At 31.2% G+C, this 19,490-nt stretch overlaps 2 protein-coding genes across 21 annotated transcripts in view; one reads left to right on the top strand and one right to left on the bottom strand.

Annotated features, from left to right (window-relative positions):
• LOC139491926 (synaptotagmin-1-like) overlaps positions 1 to 19,490 on the bottom strand; it is a 72,627-nt gene that overhangs the window by 11,195 nt on the left and 41,942 nt on the right. For 17 of the 20 annotated variants that reach the window (XM_071279856.1, XM_071279863.1, XM_071279854.1 and 14 more), the window contains 3 exons: positions 11,412 to 11,593; positions 10,809 to 10,934; positions 1,039 to 1,206 (listed from right to left, as the gene is read on the bottom strand). In XM_071279856.1, the coding sequence (XP_071135957.1) occupies positions 1,039 to 1,206; positions 10,809 to 10,934; positions 11,412 to 11,593 (476 nt within the window). Of the gene's footprint in view, positions 1 to 1,038; positions 1,207 to 10,808; positions 10,935 to 11,411; positions 11,594 to 13,508; positions 13,631 to 15,848; positions 16,079 to 19,490 lie in introns of those variants that run through there. The other 3 variants (XM_071279871.1, XM_071279872.1, XM_071279873.1) reach the window with 3 other exon arrangements.
• LOC139491928 (heavy metal-binding protein HIP-like) lies at positions 16,806 to 18,824 on the top strand. The gene is made up of 3 exons (XM_071279874.1): positions 16,806 to 16,924; positions 17,868 to 18,009; positions 18,376 to 18,824. The coding sequence occupies exons 1-3, from the start codon at positions 16,919 to 16,921 to the stop codon at positions 18,777 to 18,779; spliced, it is 552 nt and encodes a 183-aa protein (XP_071135975.1). The 5' UTR covers positions 16,806 to 16,918; the 3' UTR covers positions 18,780 to 18,824.

Genomic DNA, 19,490 nt, shown 5'->3' on the forward strand with positions numbered 1-19,490 from the left:
CATGTTCATGTGATTAAAATATTTCTTTAAAACTTTTTTCATCTGATATTTTCACATTAAAAAATAAAACTTCCTGCATCAGTTTTAAGTACTATGATGTAACCAGCTGATATTTTCAATTTCAAATTAAAGAGAACTGTGACCTTCAAATGTGACCTTTATGTAACATGTTTACATCAAGCTGGTGCCTAAAGTCTGATTTAATTGGTTATTTTTCTTACAATATTTGTATGATGTTACAATTATTTGTTCTAACACTAGATGTTTGTGTTTTTAATTTCACACATGAGAGAAGTTACCTCCCCCTTACTATCCTAGATCAACAGTTATCTCCCATTGGGAATAAACATTATTGTACTGGAAGACATCTCCTTTTATTCATATTAATGGAAAATTAAAATTCAATGATCTATGCAAAATCATGAATTTTAAATGAAAAATACTGTTTGTTTTACAAAAATAGTCAGTAAATAATGAATTGCCACGAATCTATTGATAAAGAATTAAGGCGACATGTCTATCATGTTGAGCATAAATAAAATCTCTTGTTTTCATTTAATTCAGTTTGATTCTGTAACATGGTATCAAATCTAATGAATTAATTAATCTTGCATTGTGGTTTAATTATTATATAAAGGATTAAGAATATTTGCATGCATCAATATCTAATTTTGTGTGTTGTGTTTTATATATACATGTAATACTACATTTGAAAATGCCTGTCAGGAATATGACAGATGTTGTCCATTCGTTGGATCTGTTTTTTCCTTTGATTTTGCCATTTGATTTGGATCTTTCTGAATTTTCCTCGGAGTTCAGTATTTTTTTTATTTTACTTTTGTTTGTCTTTTGCCAATTTTTTTTTTTTTGTCATGGAATTGTCAGTTTTTTCACTTTATGAGTTAGAATATCCCTTCGGTATCTTTTGCATCTCTCATTGAATTACAAACACAGCAAAGAAAATGATTATATCCTTTATGTTTTTAGATGAGTTTTTTCCACCTCTAATTTTTTTTTTAGTAGAAATAATTGCGATACCTTGAATATAAACGTTTCATTGAAGACAGGATTAAGTGTTTTTCTGTGGACTTTCGTCTCAAATTTCTTCTTTTTGTCAGGAAGCAGGTAGACTTTAACATAAGGATCTGATGTCCCAGACATATCCATTCCAGGCAGATCAGCAGCCTGTATCACACCAACACTCAACTGAAAATTAAAATATTATAAGATTTTACATAATGACCTAATGAATGAATATTAAAACTATTTACCATAATTTTAAAATAGATTCTGTAAAATCTGAGTTTTTTGCCAGATGGTCTATTTTTGCTAATTATGCATTTTCAAAAAATCTGCCAAAAAATTTACTTGCATAAATTTGATCTTAGAGGAACACAAGAGTCAAAACAATACAAATATGAAAAAATTAAAAGACTGTGTGGATAATACATGTTTTATACTGAACAATTTATTGATCTTTTAGAGTCATCCTTGAATTGATGGATGACTCTGAAAGATAAGATTTTAGAGCTATATATATCTTGCTATTTGGGAATAAGAGCAAAGATAGATATTTCAGGGTCAGAACAATTTGTTTGGGGAAGGCTGACACCAATCATTCTCATGACTATTTTATTTAACTTTAAATAAGAAGATATGGTATGAGTGCCAATGAGACATCTATCCATCCATATCGAAATGTATTAAAATTAACAATTATACGTCAAAGTACAGCCTTCCGATTAAAACAGATCATGACTATCTTATTATTCCCATTAAACAGTCTTTATTACTTTACAACACATTTACTCTATCCTCTCTTCTTAGGACAGAAACCATTGACTAGAGAACACTGAAGCAATGACATGTTTGAAGTCAGAATATGGTTGTTAAATCTATTCATTAACATTATAGACTCTGGTGTGGAATGATTTAAGGCTGGACATATGGTTTCAACATGTGTCTATTGTTGATGACCTTATGTTGACCTCTAAGTGTCTTTTGATTAGTTTTACTGTCATTGGGCTGCTGTCTCGTTTCAATCAGATCCATATCTCCTTTTGTTCATATTTACATGCTAAACATCAATCCATCGATTCAGAAACAATTTTCTTTTTTTAGACTGATTACTTGTACTGGTACCAGCTTGAGAGCATAACAACATAAAACAAAACTCTCTCAAATGGAACATTGTCTATAACACCCCGCTGACCAAAACGAATGTCAAATGTATTTGTTTGGAAGTTTATTGACTAAAATCTATGCAAAACAAACACTGAAACCATCCCACAACAGCGATCGGTACGATTCTCTTCCCAATAAATATGGAAAAACCATCGGACTGATAGATTTGATCCATTTATTTCAATCCAAACTTAATTATACAATCAATAATATAAATAAATGGCGTTGGTCCATTTTCTTGTTGGTTTTACTCTATTTATAGATATAAATGGTGGCAGGAAATCAATTTCTCTTTGAAATTAAATTTTAGATGTGTCAGTCTGTATTCCTATATCAATGCTAACTTTAAAATCTAATTTACGTACAGTGTTTGCCGGATTTAAAAAGGACATTGATCAATAGAGATGCATTATTGAGAAAAAAATAATAAACAAAATGGAAATCTCTGTCTAGAATATCTCGTAAAAATCAATTTATGAGCAAATAGATCTTCATTTTAATCAAACACTATCATGATACATTATAAATAACTCAATAACTGCTGCTAGAGGCAGGTGCTTAACGTTAATATGAATAACAGTCAAAGGTTTAATACAATGAAGATGGGTTAAAAGTCATTCACTAAGAAGTATGATTAAAGTCCTACATGATAAAATCTGTAATGAAACCTAATGGTTGTGTCAATGTATTTGAGTTCCTTGTCACTCCTGACTTTCCCCTTATTGGATTAATCTATTCTAATCTAACCTTAATTATACTATCAATAACATTCATTACACATCAATAACATAAACGAACGGCATTAGTCCATTTCCTCTCTGGTTTCAAAATATTTATTGATTTCTAAAATAGGAGACACGATTTTAAGGGGATGGAAACATAAATAAGAGCCAAATAGTCCATGATTTCCTCTCTGGTTTCAAAATATTTAAGATATAATGATTTCTAAAATAGAAGACCACAATTTCTAAGAAATGAAAGAGTTTGTTTTCATTGAAGTTCTAATTCAACTGAGATCAAAAATAGAAAAGTAGGATTGATAGTTCGTGTTACTTTGACTAAACATCATCAAAAGGATATGTCAAGACAATTAAATAAAGATCTGTATCCGTTATTTGTAATTCTAAGTCTTGCAGAGAATAAATTCTAAATCTATCACTCCAAGTTTTAACCCAAAACCTTGAGCCATAATTTCAGATACAATTATTATGAAGTAGGAATTAGACATATCTAAAAATAGCTCATTATATATACAATGTACTGACAAAATATGATCAAGGACAACCAGTTTAGTGGCCCTGAATAGGGGAATAGAGATATTTGTTGGACGGACGGACATATAAGTGGACAGCTGGACAAGGTGAATGCAATGAGTTCCCCCATTCCCTGAATGGAAGTTTAATTATAATATAAAAGTCTGATTTAAAAAAACTATCCACATCAACAATGCAATGGAACTAAATAATGAGATGCTTCAAATTATCTCCCTTTGTACTTTTCACAATAATAAAACATTGAAAAAAACTCTCAAAATCAATTTTCCATTTGTTTCATGTCTGCTTGCTATAAAACCACAATTGATCATCACCTAACAAACTCCCTATCTCCATGTAAAGTCGATAACACATATATTTTCCCGGATTTTTCTCATTTCTCCCATAATATATTAAACCTTAGATTGTTTTTATAGCAGAAAATCAATGAGTCTTTGCTTAAAGAAGTCCATAAACCTATTGCCTGATATTTGTTTTCACTTATGATGTACCATGGGAAATCATAACTACAAACCACGGTAAAATCAATTTTCTGTTTTGTATAGTAGGTGGACAGATTCAATTATAAATCATATAAATTATTGTAACCAATGTTAAATACACATTTGAGTATGTATTAATAGAGAAAACATAAAACTTATCACATTTTGTTTACAAGGAACAAATCTGTAAATAAATGGTTGATTAATACAGTACAGTAGGTTTTATTTAAATTATAAATTTTCACAAGGAATTAAAAGTAAATATATTTCTTGAACCAAATGAGCAAACTCAATTTTGGACCTTTGTGGTCAAGTGGTCAGGTAGACATGGAGGTGACTTAAGCCTGTCATTGCTGTTATAGATAACAGTTGAACCAGTTAAATACCAAAATGGCCAGTCAGAATGAGTGAAGTCAAGTTGAAATCAAATAGCAGATTGCTCTGAGGGATACGATTGCCATTGTTTTCATTGACACATGTACATGTATACATGTAGCTTGATAATATTAATTTCAAAACTAATTCAACTGTACATGTAAAATGTACATAATCTGAAGTTATAAAATGGGGAATCCCAGATACAAGTGTATGAACAATGTACTCATTGTGTTTTATTTTTGTACTATCAATTCCAACTTTACTTTCGACTGTAGTCACAGCAGAGACTCAGAGTGAGAGAAGGTATTTCACTTTGTATCTTAATATTATCACCATTTTTCCTATGATTATTCTAGGAGGAACCTCATTCCTAACTCTTTTAAAAATATTTAATTTCCTTTGGGTCAGTGTTCATGACTCCTTTCCGTACACATTCCTCGGTAAAAATTGTGATCGTATTTAATATATTAACACGACGTTTATCGACTGAACGAGTTAATTTTTCTCGACATGTTTTGTTTTCAGAATTTACTGAGGTCACTTCCAGAAGGGAGACAACTCGAAATGATAGTATGGAAGACTCCATTTCGCCTTAAGGGGTGTTGCGATGTGGACTATATTTATTTCAATTTAAAGGATGCATTTTAATTTAAATGATGCATATGATTTAAAATTATGAAACAACAATAACCCTCAGTAGCAGACAAACATAGAAACGATCCCATGAGTTTTAAATCAATCAATTTAGTGGGGAATCCAGAGTAACCATTCAATCTAATACCCCTTGAAGTCAAGAATACTATAGGCATGGGCATAATTACCGAAACAAACAATGGAGCAAGAACGTATTAAAAATGTTTATTAAACGACCTAGATGGTTTTCTATTTCTTTATGGAAGTACGTTATCAAATATCAGTTTCATAACGGTGACATATAAGAGAAACTCCACTTCAGCATGTTCAGTTCTGATATGACAGAAATAGATTTTTATCGGAATTCAGAGAACTCTCGCATTTTAACAAAACTGGGGAATTCCCTCTGACGTGTTTCTTAATGTATAAAAACACTAAATATAAATACTGCATGCTTAATTCTGAGTTTCTGTGTTGCTAAAAACATGCATATAGGTCAAGAGAAATATCAAACATGAAGCATATGAAAAGAACATTACAGGAAAGTTGTTTTAGTTCAATCCCTTTGTTTGTTTTTACCTTTTAAAGCAAGACAATCATAAGAATCTGAGATGTTCCTTACTGTTTAGAATAAAACGATTGACGTGAGGGCAATGCCCTGAGCCACTGGTATAAGTCTACAGATTGCTTGAAAGCAATCATATCCCAAAAAATCTGGGACAACGGCTTAGTTTAAACCATATACATCGTGAGCAGCTCAGAATGAACATGTTTTTGGAAGTTGCAAATTTAATTTCCAATTACATTGTAACATGAGTACGGCAGCAGATGTCTCAAATAATTATTTTTATCCCCCTCCCCTTAAAAAACACCAACATTAAAAAAATCTTTAACACAAAACTCTTAAGGAGTTGTTTTCATAATGCTACCATGTATTCTGGTTTTGAATCCCTTACTTATATTTTAGTCAGAAGTTTAAGTTTATATTAAAATAAAATTATATGTAAAGACCATTCGGATGTGATTAGTTAGTTTATAAATCTAATTTTAAATGAATACTAATGTTGGCACTTTTTAATCAATTCTTTACCATTTTTGTAATATAGAAATTATATATATCCCTTATAATTACATTAGTACTTATATAGCCATCAATATTTTTTATTTTATGTTTTTTTTCTACAAGATATGTATCAAGTATTTATGTATTTAGAGTCCAGCTAGCTTTTCAATATCCAAACAAGAATATTCCTGAATTCATCATGGCCGTAATGTATCAATTCATTCTAAATGGAATTTCCAATATTTACATCTCAATTGAATACCAGCTAGCTTTAGTTCTCCCAAGCCTCTACTCAAACCAACAATTATAATTAAGATATTCTGTACAATGAATAGTTCTGTATTCTGGAGAATTAATCATGTACATGTTTTATGATCACAAACTGGGAATAGAAAATGTTTAACATCACAATTAATTCATATGCCATGTTTTTGGAACTGCAAGTAGGATCATAATATTTAAAACTCGTAATTTTAAATTATTGGCATTTAAAATTTGTGCATATAATTATACATAAGAGTTCAACAAATGCTAATGAATTCATGACACTTTCTTCATTTATAATAAACAGTAGTAAAAATTGTTAGTTTACCATATCTCCCAACTGTTAATATCAGCATTATTTGGTTTCAGTTTGTGACATTATTTTTTCACAGTGTTTAATTTACTTTACATGTGTTTATAAATGTATGCTTTCATAAACTGCATGAAAAAATTGCACTTTCTGAGGTAATACAGAAGAGGAATGAGAAGTAAAAATAGAATTAAGAGTTTATTCAATTTTCAATTAATACAACCCCAAAAAAGTGTAGACCAAGACTTAATGATTCATCAATGTCAACAGATTTCTCTTTATAAATAACTAAAAAAATCATGAAAATCTTAAAATTTGTAACCTCAAAAAACTTAAAATTTGGTTAGCAATCTTTATCTTAACCCTTTCCTCCATAGTGACGCCTTTTGACGCCACCCCCTTTACTCCATAATGACGCCTTTTGACGCCTGTGTAGTACCTCAGTTGAAATACTTTAGACTACAAAGTGTCTGCTTCAGACTTTATAAAATTTGTATCCAATATGAAAAGGATATTCATAAGAATATCTGTCAGACTTGAATTTATTTGATGAAATATTTCTTTTTTCGCAATTTGTTTATACTTTAAAGCATATTTTTAGCATTTTATTGAAAAATCCTATGCGAATCAAGTATGCAAAAAAAAATGTCAATGGAGGAAAGGGTTAACAAACGAAAGAATTTGATCACGGTTAGTATTTGTTTTAACTAGGAGTTATAATGTAGACTTTACTATATGGTTAATGGATTTGGGCATAATTGAAGTCTGAATTATCATGTCTTAAATATCTTTTATCAATTTTTATTGTCTGCTTGCTGTCCTATCTAAATTTATCTCCTTTCATCTATAATAATTTGTTTGAACCAATTTTGTCAATCATAGAACATATTGATTGAAACATATTTATATATTTCTATTTGTGATGACTTTTCTTTACTACTCGACATTGACGTAAAAACACGACACATACACTAAATATCTTCCAGTTGACAGGACCTCAAATCATACAAAATTATCTATTGATTTCAATGTTTACTGATGTTTTTCATACGAGTTTTCACCAGTCAATCAATAAAATAGCAAACTCAAACAAAAAATTTCATCTTTTCAGTCGATAATCTTTGTAAATAAATTCGTGTTTTTCAACAGGGATTAATTCGTCTTAAGTTACCATCCAACTTAATCCACAAATACATCACCAACTTTTCTTTCCAGTCACATTCTAATTCTCAAAATATTACATCACGGAATAATTAACCAGATTCAATTCATTTCTCCTAAACAAATTACTCCTATTCATTACCTTAGGAAAGAGAAATTTAGATTACAGGATGCAATAATACCAAGTTAACCTAGAATTTTAACTAAAACTGCTCCGTCACATCGATAATTGATTAACCCACTTATCAACAGTAGCCATTTTTTCTATTCCCTATCTTTCTAACTGGATTTACAACTAATAAATTGAATCAAATTTGGGAATCCATTTAAGGAATCTGTTTGTATCGTAATTCACAATGAGAACGCTAAAATGACTAGGATGTAAAAATAAAAAGTACAAAATCTATGCCACAGGCGGTAATTGTCTTATAACATCTACAAACTTCAGACACAGCATACTATAAGCTAATTTAAGTTTTAGGTACATTAAGGTGACCAAAGTGCTGTTAAGGTGGTACCTAACACTACAGGGAGATAACTCTGTTAAATCAGCTAAACCTTTTAATTACGTTGTGTTGTTAAGGGAATATTAAGATTCTCAGTGATCAAAATTGGTGTTTGTCAAATTGCTATATAACCAGTGTAATTTTTCTGACAAAACAGTTGGTACAAAATTTTTGAAATTTTTATATTTTTGTTAAAGGGTCAAAGTAAAATTGAGAATGGAAATGGGGAATGTGCCAAAGAGACAACAACCCGAACATAGAAAAAAACAACAGCAGGTCACCAACAGGTCTTCAATGTAGCGAGAAATTCCTGCACCTGGAGGCGTCCTTCAACTCGCCCCTAAACAAATATATACTAGTTCAGTGATAATGAACGCAATACTAATTTCCAAATTGTACACAAGAAACTAAAATTAAAATAATACAAGACTAACAAAGGCCAGAGGCTCCTGACTTGGGACAGGCGCAAAAATGCGGCGGGGTTAAACATGTTTATGAGATCTCAAACCCTCCCCCTATACCTCTAGCCAATGTAGAAAAGTAAATACTTTGACAAAATTTCATGAAAATTGAACGAGCCAAATCAATTTTAGTGAAAGTGTTGGGTACCACTTTAAGTCTCATAATCTAAACTTCACTGTCAATCAGGCTATCAGGACCATGTATATGCTAATTGTTTGTTTTCTGTTTTTTTTTGGCGTATATATAGTCCAGTGTTAGTTAATTGTTGGTGAGGTTTTTGTGAGTGTAGTATTGCCACTTTATTTTTTGTGTTTCCTGTTATCAGTTTTTATGTATTATACTTTTAATATAAGAATGAGAAGATATGGTAAAATTGTTGATGAGACAACTCTCCACAACAGACCAAGACACTAGCAACTTTAGACCACTGAAGGGCCTTCAATAATGAGCATAATTCACAGCCTATAGCAAGATACATTTGTAGTGTCTTCATTATATCTGTGCACATTAAGAACTGCAATTTCATGACATCCTAATTAAAGAATATATAAAAAAAATCCTAATCATAAAAAGACAAGATACAAAAGAAAAATTGCAACCGAATCATATAATTCCTTAACCATTAAAACAGTGGTACAAAATAAATAGAAACTTAGACAAGCAATGACCATGGCATACCTGAACTATTTATACTTTAGAGTTTCTTAGACTAATGTTTGTCTACCAGATGCTACTAAATTTCAGAAAGCCTTTTAGTATCTGATACAATTCCAGTATTAAGCCATTACTATAACTAAATTTACATCAATGTTCTTGTATGTTGTCCATTAAGACAGAAAATTTTCACTTTAAATAAGAACTTATTTGATATAAAGTACAAATCCATCTTGACACCGAAAAAGTGGAATGAAATTAAAGAAAACAACAAAATCAATGTTACCGTGGCAATTAAATAAGAACAATGTTCTTATGTAACCTTATTGATGAAACAAGCACTTAAGATAGTTTGTGACTGAAATATATACAATTATAGGTCACACCTAAACAGAATATGTAACACAACAGTAACACTTCAAATATAGAGAAAGGGTGAAAAAATCACCAAGTTTTATACTTTTTTTGCGATCTAGGTCAAAATTATTGTATAATTATTTTGAACAAACTTTGCAGGTATATAAGTCATAACTGTTATTATTATGGGAATAATCTCCCCTTAACCTCACCACTCCTTTCATGGAGTCATAATCTAACAGTAATTGTAATTTTTATCTCCCCTTAACCTCACCACTCCTTTCATGGAGTCATAATCTAACAGTAATTGTAACTTTTATCTCCCCTTAACCTCACCACTCCTTTCATGGAGTCATAATCTAACAGTAATTGTAACTTTTATCTCCCCTTAACCTCACCACTCCTTTCATGGAGTCATAATCTAACAGTAATTGTAACTTTTATCTCCCCTTAACCTCACCACTCCTTTCATGGAGTCATAATCTAACAGTAATTGTAACTTTTATCTCCCCTTAACCTCACCAATCCTTTCATGGAGTCATAATCTAACAGTAATTGTAACTTTTATCTCCCCTTAACCTCACCACTCCTTTCATGGAGTCATAATCTAACAGCAATTGTAACTTTTATCTCCCCTTAACCTCACCACTCCTTTCATGGAGTCATAATCTAACAGTAATTGTAACTTTTATCTCCCCTTAACCTCACCACTCCTTTCATGGAGTCATAATCTAACAGTAATTGTAACTTTTATCACCCCTTAACCTCACCACTCCTTTCATGGAGTCATAATCTAACAGTAATTGTAACTTTTATCTCCCCTTAACTTCACCACTCCTTTCATGGAGTCATAATCTAACAGTAATTGTAACTTTTATCTCCCCTTAACCTCACCACTCCTTTCATGGAGTCATAATCTAACAGTAATTGTAACTTTTATCTCCCCTTAACCTCACCACTCCTTTCATGGAGTCATAATCTAACAGTAATTGTAACTTTTATCTCCCCTTAACCTCACCACTCCTTTCATGGAGTCATAATCTAACAGTAATTGTAACTTTTATCTCCCCTTACACTCACCTCTCCTTTCTGGAAGTCATAATCTAACTGGAATTGTAACTTTCCGAGTTTGACCTCAGACTTTGTACTTTCTGCATCCTCATTATCCTCCATGTTTTGTGTAAGATCTGCTACGTCAGGTTGTACCTAGAATATATATGATATTTTGTCATACATAAGCTTTCGGATCACTTTCATTTCTTGACTTAACGATTTTTAATTGTCCCTTAGGAATCTTCTGTGACGTTTTTGATGAATCATTAGTTTAAAAATGAAGCAAGAGTTAAAGCTTTGGTAACAAGTGCATGTAAAGGTTTTGTGTCATGAATTTATAAACAAAATCTGTTTAATTTCAAATAATTAAAAGTTACAAGGGAAAAATGGTGAGCACAGATTTTTTCATACATGTATGTATATATCCTCTCTGTTATAGTTTTGTACTTTTTCCCCCGCTGCAGCATCTGGCAAACATTTCAGGACATAATGGAACAGATGTTTGGTGTAGTAAAATTGGTACCAAATGTGTTATTATTTCAATTTTTTCCTTTATTTATCAAAATGTTGTTTTATCCCTTTTAGCAGTAAACATTTGTCAATTGATTTGCCTCATTATATCCTCCTTACCTTTTCCTTGTAAGAATTTCCTAGCAAAGCAACATTTCTTAGATCAACGGCCCCTTTCAGTCCTTTTTTCCCTTCCTTCTTTTTCTTTTTCCGACAGATACATCTTTTACATATACAATAACAACAACAACCAAGCACTAATAACACACCAGCTCCAATCAAAATCAATGCCCATATTGGTACTGAAAAAAATAAAAAAATATATGTAAAAGTACGGCCTTCAACAAGGATCCATGGCCCATTCTGAACAGCAAAGTACATACCTGCCAACTGTCACTATTTGCAGGAGATTTCCCCCATGAAAGCTCCCAAATGGAAATTTTGAAAGAGTAATTTTGTCCACAATTTTAAACAAAACAGTTAAATTTACAATGGCTTTAGACTTTAAAAAGTATACAGAAGACAAAAAACAAAATAAAGATACATTTGAAGGCCCCCTTGAAGTTTTTTAGGATTATAAGATCCATCTTGGGTGTAAAACCCCCATGGGCATTTTGAAAAGCTGGCAGGTATGAAGGTATAAATTATTTAAGGGCCCTAAAAATGACTAGCATAAAAACAGTCAAACAAGAAACACTTATGAACCACATCAACAAACAACAACTGAACAACAGGCTCCCACATATACTTGCTATAATTCTCATTGAAGATGGTATTTTCAGAAGCACAACTTAAAATTTACTTTTGACTACTACCTTACCCAAAAGTGGATGATTGATTGATTTTTAATGGTTGATGCTTCTTGGCTATGTCAAAATGACATTTTTTTATTTGGTGGAGGAGAAGGAATACCAGGTTCTATATATACATAAAACCACCAGCTTTTAACAGGAAATCATTGCATTAGTATTAGAGTCATTAAATTAGGGCATACAACAATGATCAAAATCCATACCCTACAGTCTAAATATTATAAGTCACAAAGCTATAAAAGGCCTAGACATGGCTAAATGTGATTTTTGCCTATATTTGCATTCACAACCTCAGTGTTATTTTCTGATTGTCTGTTTACTTAGTGATTACTGTTGATGTACAGCTTCCCTTACTTCTATTTCTCTTTCACTATATCTTAGTGGTTGTAGTTAGTGGTTGTAGTTAGTGGTTGTAGTTGGTGGTTGTAGTTGGTGGTTGTAGTTAGTGGTTGTAGTTAGTGGTTGTAGTTAGTGGTTGTAGTTGGTGGTTGTAGTTAGTGGTTGTAGTTAGTGGTTGTAGTTGGTGGTTGTAGTTGGTGGTTGTAGTTAGTGGTTGTAGTTAGTGGTTGTAGTTAGTGGTTTTAGTTAGTGGTTGTAGTTAGTGGTTGTAGTTGGTGGTTGTAGTTAGTGGTTGTAGTTAGTGGTTGTAGTTAGTGGTTGTAGTTGGTGGTTGTAGTTAGTGGTTGCTACTTGTCATATTTTATGTCATTTACTTTTTGTATATATATATATGCTCTTGGTTTAAAAAAAATCACTTTTAGCCATGACCAGACCTTTTATAGCTTTGTGACTATACTCAGACTGTAGGGAATGAATTGTGATCATAGTGTTGAATGCCCTATGGTGACCTATGAATATGATTGCTTTATTGGCAATCATACCACATCCAGATCTCCCTACTTTATACTTAGACCACTCTACAAATGAGGCGGCCTCCCTTATAGATGATGATTCAAATAAAATGTTGAACACAATAGACCACTTTCAAGTTCATCCGTCACCGGAAAAACTCGTCAATTATATGCACCTTTATGACGTCAATTACCAGATAGAGAGGATCGCCTGTATCCCTGCACTATTAACATTCATCAAGCATCTTAGTGATCATCTTTGTGCAGGATAAACTAGAAATAATGGTTGTTTTGTAGGTACTTAATGACAATTCCATAATGACAGCAGTGCTGATTGTCAATTTTCAGAATTCAATTTCCTGAATAATTCGTACAATATAATAGAATTATAGTTTTCCAACCACTCACTCAACACAGGAATGGAAGCGTCGCGATGCCCCTAAACGCATAAATGACATTTACTAAAACCAGAGTTTTTGACACAAATGCATCGAACTCGAAAGTTGTATCTTTAAAGAAAATATAACTGTGATATCCTATAGTCACACACATACATGTTTGTTTCACCATAAACATTGCTTCATTCCAAGTATAATTATGGATTACTCTGTCAGGGTACACCCAAAGAATAAGATTAATATATCATCTATATATAATCTTCTGTAGACTAATACATCTAATCTATTTTAAAAATTTAGCCAAAAGTTGTAAACACATTTAAATGTCCTCTATTAATAGATCATAACCCAAAACATTAGGTACTGAAGTTGTGTAATAAAGACATGAACACTGTTCTTTAAATAGTGAGTTACCCTTCAGGCCATTTAAAAGCATAGATAAAATGTTTAAATTATATCTTCCAGTTATTGACTATCATAACAGGTCAAATCAAATCCATTCATGCATATCTATTTAGAAAGGAGTGAGTTTTGTTCTACTGGGATATGCTTTGTTTATAAATTTATCAAATATAAAATATATACATGTAAATTCACATCTTCCTATATCTATGTGTATGGTAGGATGATTTATATGTCCCCTATCCTATCAACTTTTCAGTAAACAAAATAAAAAAAATAATAAATTGCTTCGCGGAGTGCAGCCTGATACGACCGCAGATGTTGAACCCTGAACAGCTGGGGCAAATTTGGACACAATATTCAAGCTTGATACCATCTGAATTTGGATTGTGATAAAATTTTTGACATAGTATAGGTTTCTGACACAACATAAATGTCAAGATCTTACAAATGTATTGCCTAATACTGTGCAATTAAAGATTTTACTTGAAATTTTTCAAAATTTGAAATTTGAAAATTAAAAAAAAAAAAAATGGTACCCCTTAAAAACTTTTTGAATCCCCCCTTTTAGCAATTACCCCCACACTCAATTCCAGCATTTCTTTTGTAGTATGGAATCTTGTAGTATAATTCCAGAGAGATCCATTATCTCTTAAACACAAGTTATTGTCTGGAAACTAGAAAAATGCTTGTTTTTGGCCCTTAATTCCAAAACTGATGACACCATAACCCCCAAAATGAATCCAAACCTTCTACTTGTGGTATTAAACATTATGGTATAATTTCAGAGCAATTGACATACTTATACACAAGTTATTATCCTGAAAGTAGAAAAATGCTAGTTTAGTGTCCCTTTTGGGCCCCAAACTCCTAACATTTAAAACCATAATCCCCACAATCAATCCCAACCTTCCCTTTGTGGTATTGAACTCTCTTGAAAAATTTCATAGAGATCCTTTCCCTTAAACTAAAGTTATTGTCCGGAAACCAAATGTGTTTTCGGAGGACGACGACTACGACACAGACAACAACATCATACTTTTATACGATCCCAAAACTTTTTTACAGTCGTATAAAAACTATATGATATTAATGATAAAATTTGCAATTTCTACAAAAGTATAAAATTGAGAATTAATGGTTATGGGGAATATGTCAGAGACAACAACTCAACCATATTTTCAGGTTCAAGTTCTGTATTCCCCTTTTCAAAATCCATGTTCTGCTACTTTTATCATTACCGGTAATTATAAACCAATGTCACTGACAATATTCTTTTTCATTTTAAGAATGTGAACTTCTGCAAATTCAAATTTGACTTCAACTCAATAAATGTAATTTTACAAAATTTATTATAAATGGCTCAGACATTAGAGACAGCTAGCCTTTGTGGATCCCCCCCCTTTTTTTTTTATATCATAAGTGCACTGGCTATAAGTCACATGCACTTTGGAAATTTTGAACTTTAGATGTTAATTTGTCTTCTGTTAATTATGCCTACAGATCTAGTTTCCTTGTCAATTAATAATGATTAATGCTTTGTAATACATTTCATACATTTTGTTTAAGGGAAAATTAGAATATCATGTGACAGGCCTGTCATCTGAAGATTTCAATGCCAGACTATTGGTCGATATATCAAATTGTGGTAGAAATTTAACCCTGGTATAATCATGATAATGTTCTACATCTGGGATAAAATAAGGGAATAGGAGAAAACAATCAATTTATTCTCAAAAGTTTTATAGAAATGTAATAAAATGATAAAGATGTAGGACATACACAAATGAGACAGCAACTTGACAATACAAAGAAAACATTTTAAACACTAATTCAGAACTATTGGGTATACTGTGGCTGTCAGTCTTTATTGGTGGAGGCAGTCGGAGTGCCCAGAGATTTTATCCCTCCTTTAGAAGGAAAACTAAAAATCCTAGTAAGTTAAATAAGATTGGGTCGCCTCTGATGACCTACCATGTGCAGGTTTCCAACTCACCACCTGTGTCAACAGGATAATGATACAGTAGTTGGAATATTTAGACCACTTGGCTACCATTATAGGCCCCAATATTGATTATAAACAAATAAACTGACCTTCTTGTCCTAGTATCAAAGACATTGAAGTAATAATTCCTTTAAATCATATAAAATAAACATATTCCATCTTATAACTCCTTTAAAAATATATAACTTTATAAACATCCTCCATCTTTAGTAAGTTGCTAAAGCAATTTAAAAACATAAATATGGATGTAACAAACTGAACTAATAAAACGAACCTGAGGTTTTCAAGTATTGTATCAATTAGAATTAAATGCCTTATACAAACAATTATTTTGTAAAAGGAGTCGATGCAACATTTCATGCACCATGAACCAAAAATATTTTAAAATTAACATATCAAAATAAATAAAATCTAGGCCAAAATGTTACATTAACCAAAACGTTTTTGTATAATTTGTGTACTTGAAATATAATACTTAAAGGGCACTGAACTGTATAGTAAAAAAAAGATGACATTTTTTTTCTATTTTTTAGAAAATGATCTATGTTCAGGCAAATACTGCATTTATATGAAAGTTTTAAATGAAGAAATCTTGGCAATTTTCAACTGCTTCTCAATTAATCACATAAAACCTTAACAGGGTATACATGATTCTTGACCTTTTATTTATGGAATCCTTCAATTTGTCATTCTTCTTTTAAAGAGTTGTGTACTTAAAATTGGGTGCCACATGTGGAGCAGGAACTACCTACCCTTTTGGTGCACCTGAGATTATCACTTGTTTTTGAGAGGTTAACTGTTTTGCTCATTGTTGTCTACATTGTGATTTTGTTTTTTAATCAGTCATTTGGCCATTATTATGAGTTTGAATATCTCTTAGGTATCTAAATCTGCATGCATATATCTTTTACTGAACAGTCACATTGAATTCAATTGAACTCGTAACTTAAAAATGCTAAAAGATAGAATTACCAGACTTCAATTATAACCAAAACTGATACTATAGAACCTGTTACTGTTGCATGCTTGCAAAATGTCATAGAACAATGTTATAAGTATATATATATCAAATGGAATATCTCCAAAGCAAATTGTATGTATCAACAGATCAGCAATAGTTTGAACATCTACTGTATATTGTTACTTTTCATCACCAAACATGCAGGTATGATTTATACAAATCAAGTCTCATATAAACAATTACTGTGTGTGTCCCTATAAGATTTTGTTTTATTTATACGGAATGACTGTAATATTTTTTCTGTCTATGAAGAAATAACATAAAAAATGTGGTGCACACTAAATAACGCGCGTAGCGGGTTATTTAACAGTGTGCACCACATTTTTTATGTTATTTCGAATAGACAGAAAAAATATTACAGTCATTTCTTATAATCTAATTCTAAATTCCATTTTAAACCGTAGAAAACTATGAAATAACATTGATGACGTCACGGTCACATAACTAAATTATGTCTATGGGCTGATTACAAAATAACGTTAGCCAATCAGAAGACGCGTTACATCCAAAATTAAATTATTGTTATTTGATTCCAGTTTTGAAGTATTTTTTTTAAATCAACATATTTATACAGTGGATAAACTTTATTCATGATTTGATAAGAAGTTCAAAATACAGTTTAGTTCTAGTTTTTTGTAAGTTAAGAAATTTTGTCAACTTTATATGCAAGAAGAGATTAAGTAACTTTGGCTTGACTTATAAAAGCAGATGACTTCTTTTATAAATTTACACACAATTTTTGTCATTAAGAAGGTTTAATAGAAGAAGTTTTTATGATTCTTGGTTATAAAGTTTGTCTTGCACATGCAAATGAGTATTTTAGTGCTTCTGTATATACATTGCAAAAATAACAAAAATATTAAATTAGCAAAAACACTTCTTTTGCAGAAATCTAGCACACAGTTTGTCAAGCATTAAGACTTTCAAAATAATATATATATCTTATATTTTACACTTGATATGTCTTCAAAATTGGTTTATTCATTTTAATTTATTATATTGAAATGTATATATAGCTTATGATGTAATTTTATTTCAAAAAGCTAAAGGTAGTGATCAATAATGCATAATATCATTCTTTTTACAGCTAGTCATCATATTTATTTCTTTGATTGGACCATTCGTTTGTCACTATGGAAATGAAGTATCAGCTGCTGGAATTCTCGAATCTATACAGTCTGATGTTAAAAAAATTCTGGAAAGATCTGGACCAGAAAAAACAGTTAATGGTAAGGAATGATACAATTTAAATCAAATAAAAAAAACAAGTGAGCTCCAGCTTAACTCTTTGCATTTAACTAGTAAATTCTTTATGATTACATTTAAAACAAACAAATCAAATCGTAATTTTTAAGTCTTTGTTGTTCCTTTAACAGAAATTTAAATCCTTTTCTTACATTGCAGGTCAGAATACTAGTGGGACAACCACAGCCTTTTATTACCTAGAATTAACTTTTTTTGAGAGTGAATCTCTCATTCTAATATTTTTGACACTGCATACTAAGATTGGCGATCATACCACATCTCTTTTATTATATATTATATGTTTATGTTAGAATACCATTCATTGCTTAACTTTCATATTATTATTTTAGGGAAATATAAACCAGCCTTCTTTGCAAACTTGTCTAAAACCTTAAGCAACCTTAAATCTGACCAGATAGTAAAGTTCGACACAATAGTAACAAATGTCGGTAAGCCTTACAGTCCAAAGACAGGAAAATTTACAGCTCCTCGAGATGGAACATACACATTTTCTTGGACTTGCTTGACTTTCGCCAAAAGTAGATTTGAAACACGACTTGCTGTAAATAACCAGTACATTTCCGGTAATAGAGCAAATGCTCAAAACATAAATCAGTATGTTCAAGCCACAAAGAATGTTGTAGTACAAATGAAGAAAGGAGATGTAGCTACTGTGAGAGTGCTTGGCTCCTATGGGTTATCATTATATGGAGGTGGCTATAATTTTTCATCTTTCTCTGGTTTTATGATTTAATATTACTTACATATGTCATCATAAAAATAAAATAAATAAAAATAATGTCTTGATCTTTTTTTCAACAGTGAATTAAAAATATACACAACACTTTCTATGTCAATAACTGACCTATTGCTTACAGTTTCTAAGAAACAGACTTAAACAAGAAAACTAAAACATTAACCAAATACAGAAAGGGCATTGAACTTTAAGTCATAAAAAGATGACACTTTTTTCTATTTTGAAGGGAATAATCTAGTACCAGCCAGATGCTGCATTTATATGAAAGTTTTAAAGAGTTTTTTGTGTAATTGGGTACTACAAGTGGAGCAGGAACGGACTACCTTTTAGGAGCACCCCACTTGTTTTTGAGAGGGAAATTGTTTTGCTCACTCTTTTAAGTTGTCTACATTGTGATTTTTTTAAATCTGTTGTTTTGTCGTTTGTTCCTTATTCATTACTACGAGTTTGAATATCTCTTAGGTATCTAAATCTGCATACATCTTTTACTGAACAGATACCTTGAATTCAATTAAAATCTCATTAAAAGATAGTATTACCAGAACTTCAAATGGAACTGCAACTGATACTATAGAACCTGTTACTGTTGCATGCTTGCAAATTATGTCATAGAACAATGTTATAAGTATATATCAAATGGAATATCTCCAAGGCAAATTGTATGTATCAACAGATCAGCAACAGTTTGAACATCCACAGTATATTGTA

Source organism: Mytilus edulis, chromosome 10 (genome assembly GCF_963676685.1).
Source record: "Mytilus edulis chromosome 10, xbMytEdul2.2, whole genome shotgun sequence".
NCBI classification, from domain to species: Eukaryota; Metazoa; Mollusca; class Bivalvia; order Mytilida; family Mytilidae; genus Mytilus; species Mytilus edulis.

Bases quoted from the DNA above. Each gene is read 5' to 3' on its own strand.
- LOC139491928 (XM_071279874.1), top strand. The intron at 18,010-18,375 runs GTAAGGAATGAT...TTATTATTTTAG, and splicing joins ACCAGAAAAAACAGTTAATG to GGAAATATAAACCAGCCTTC.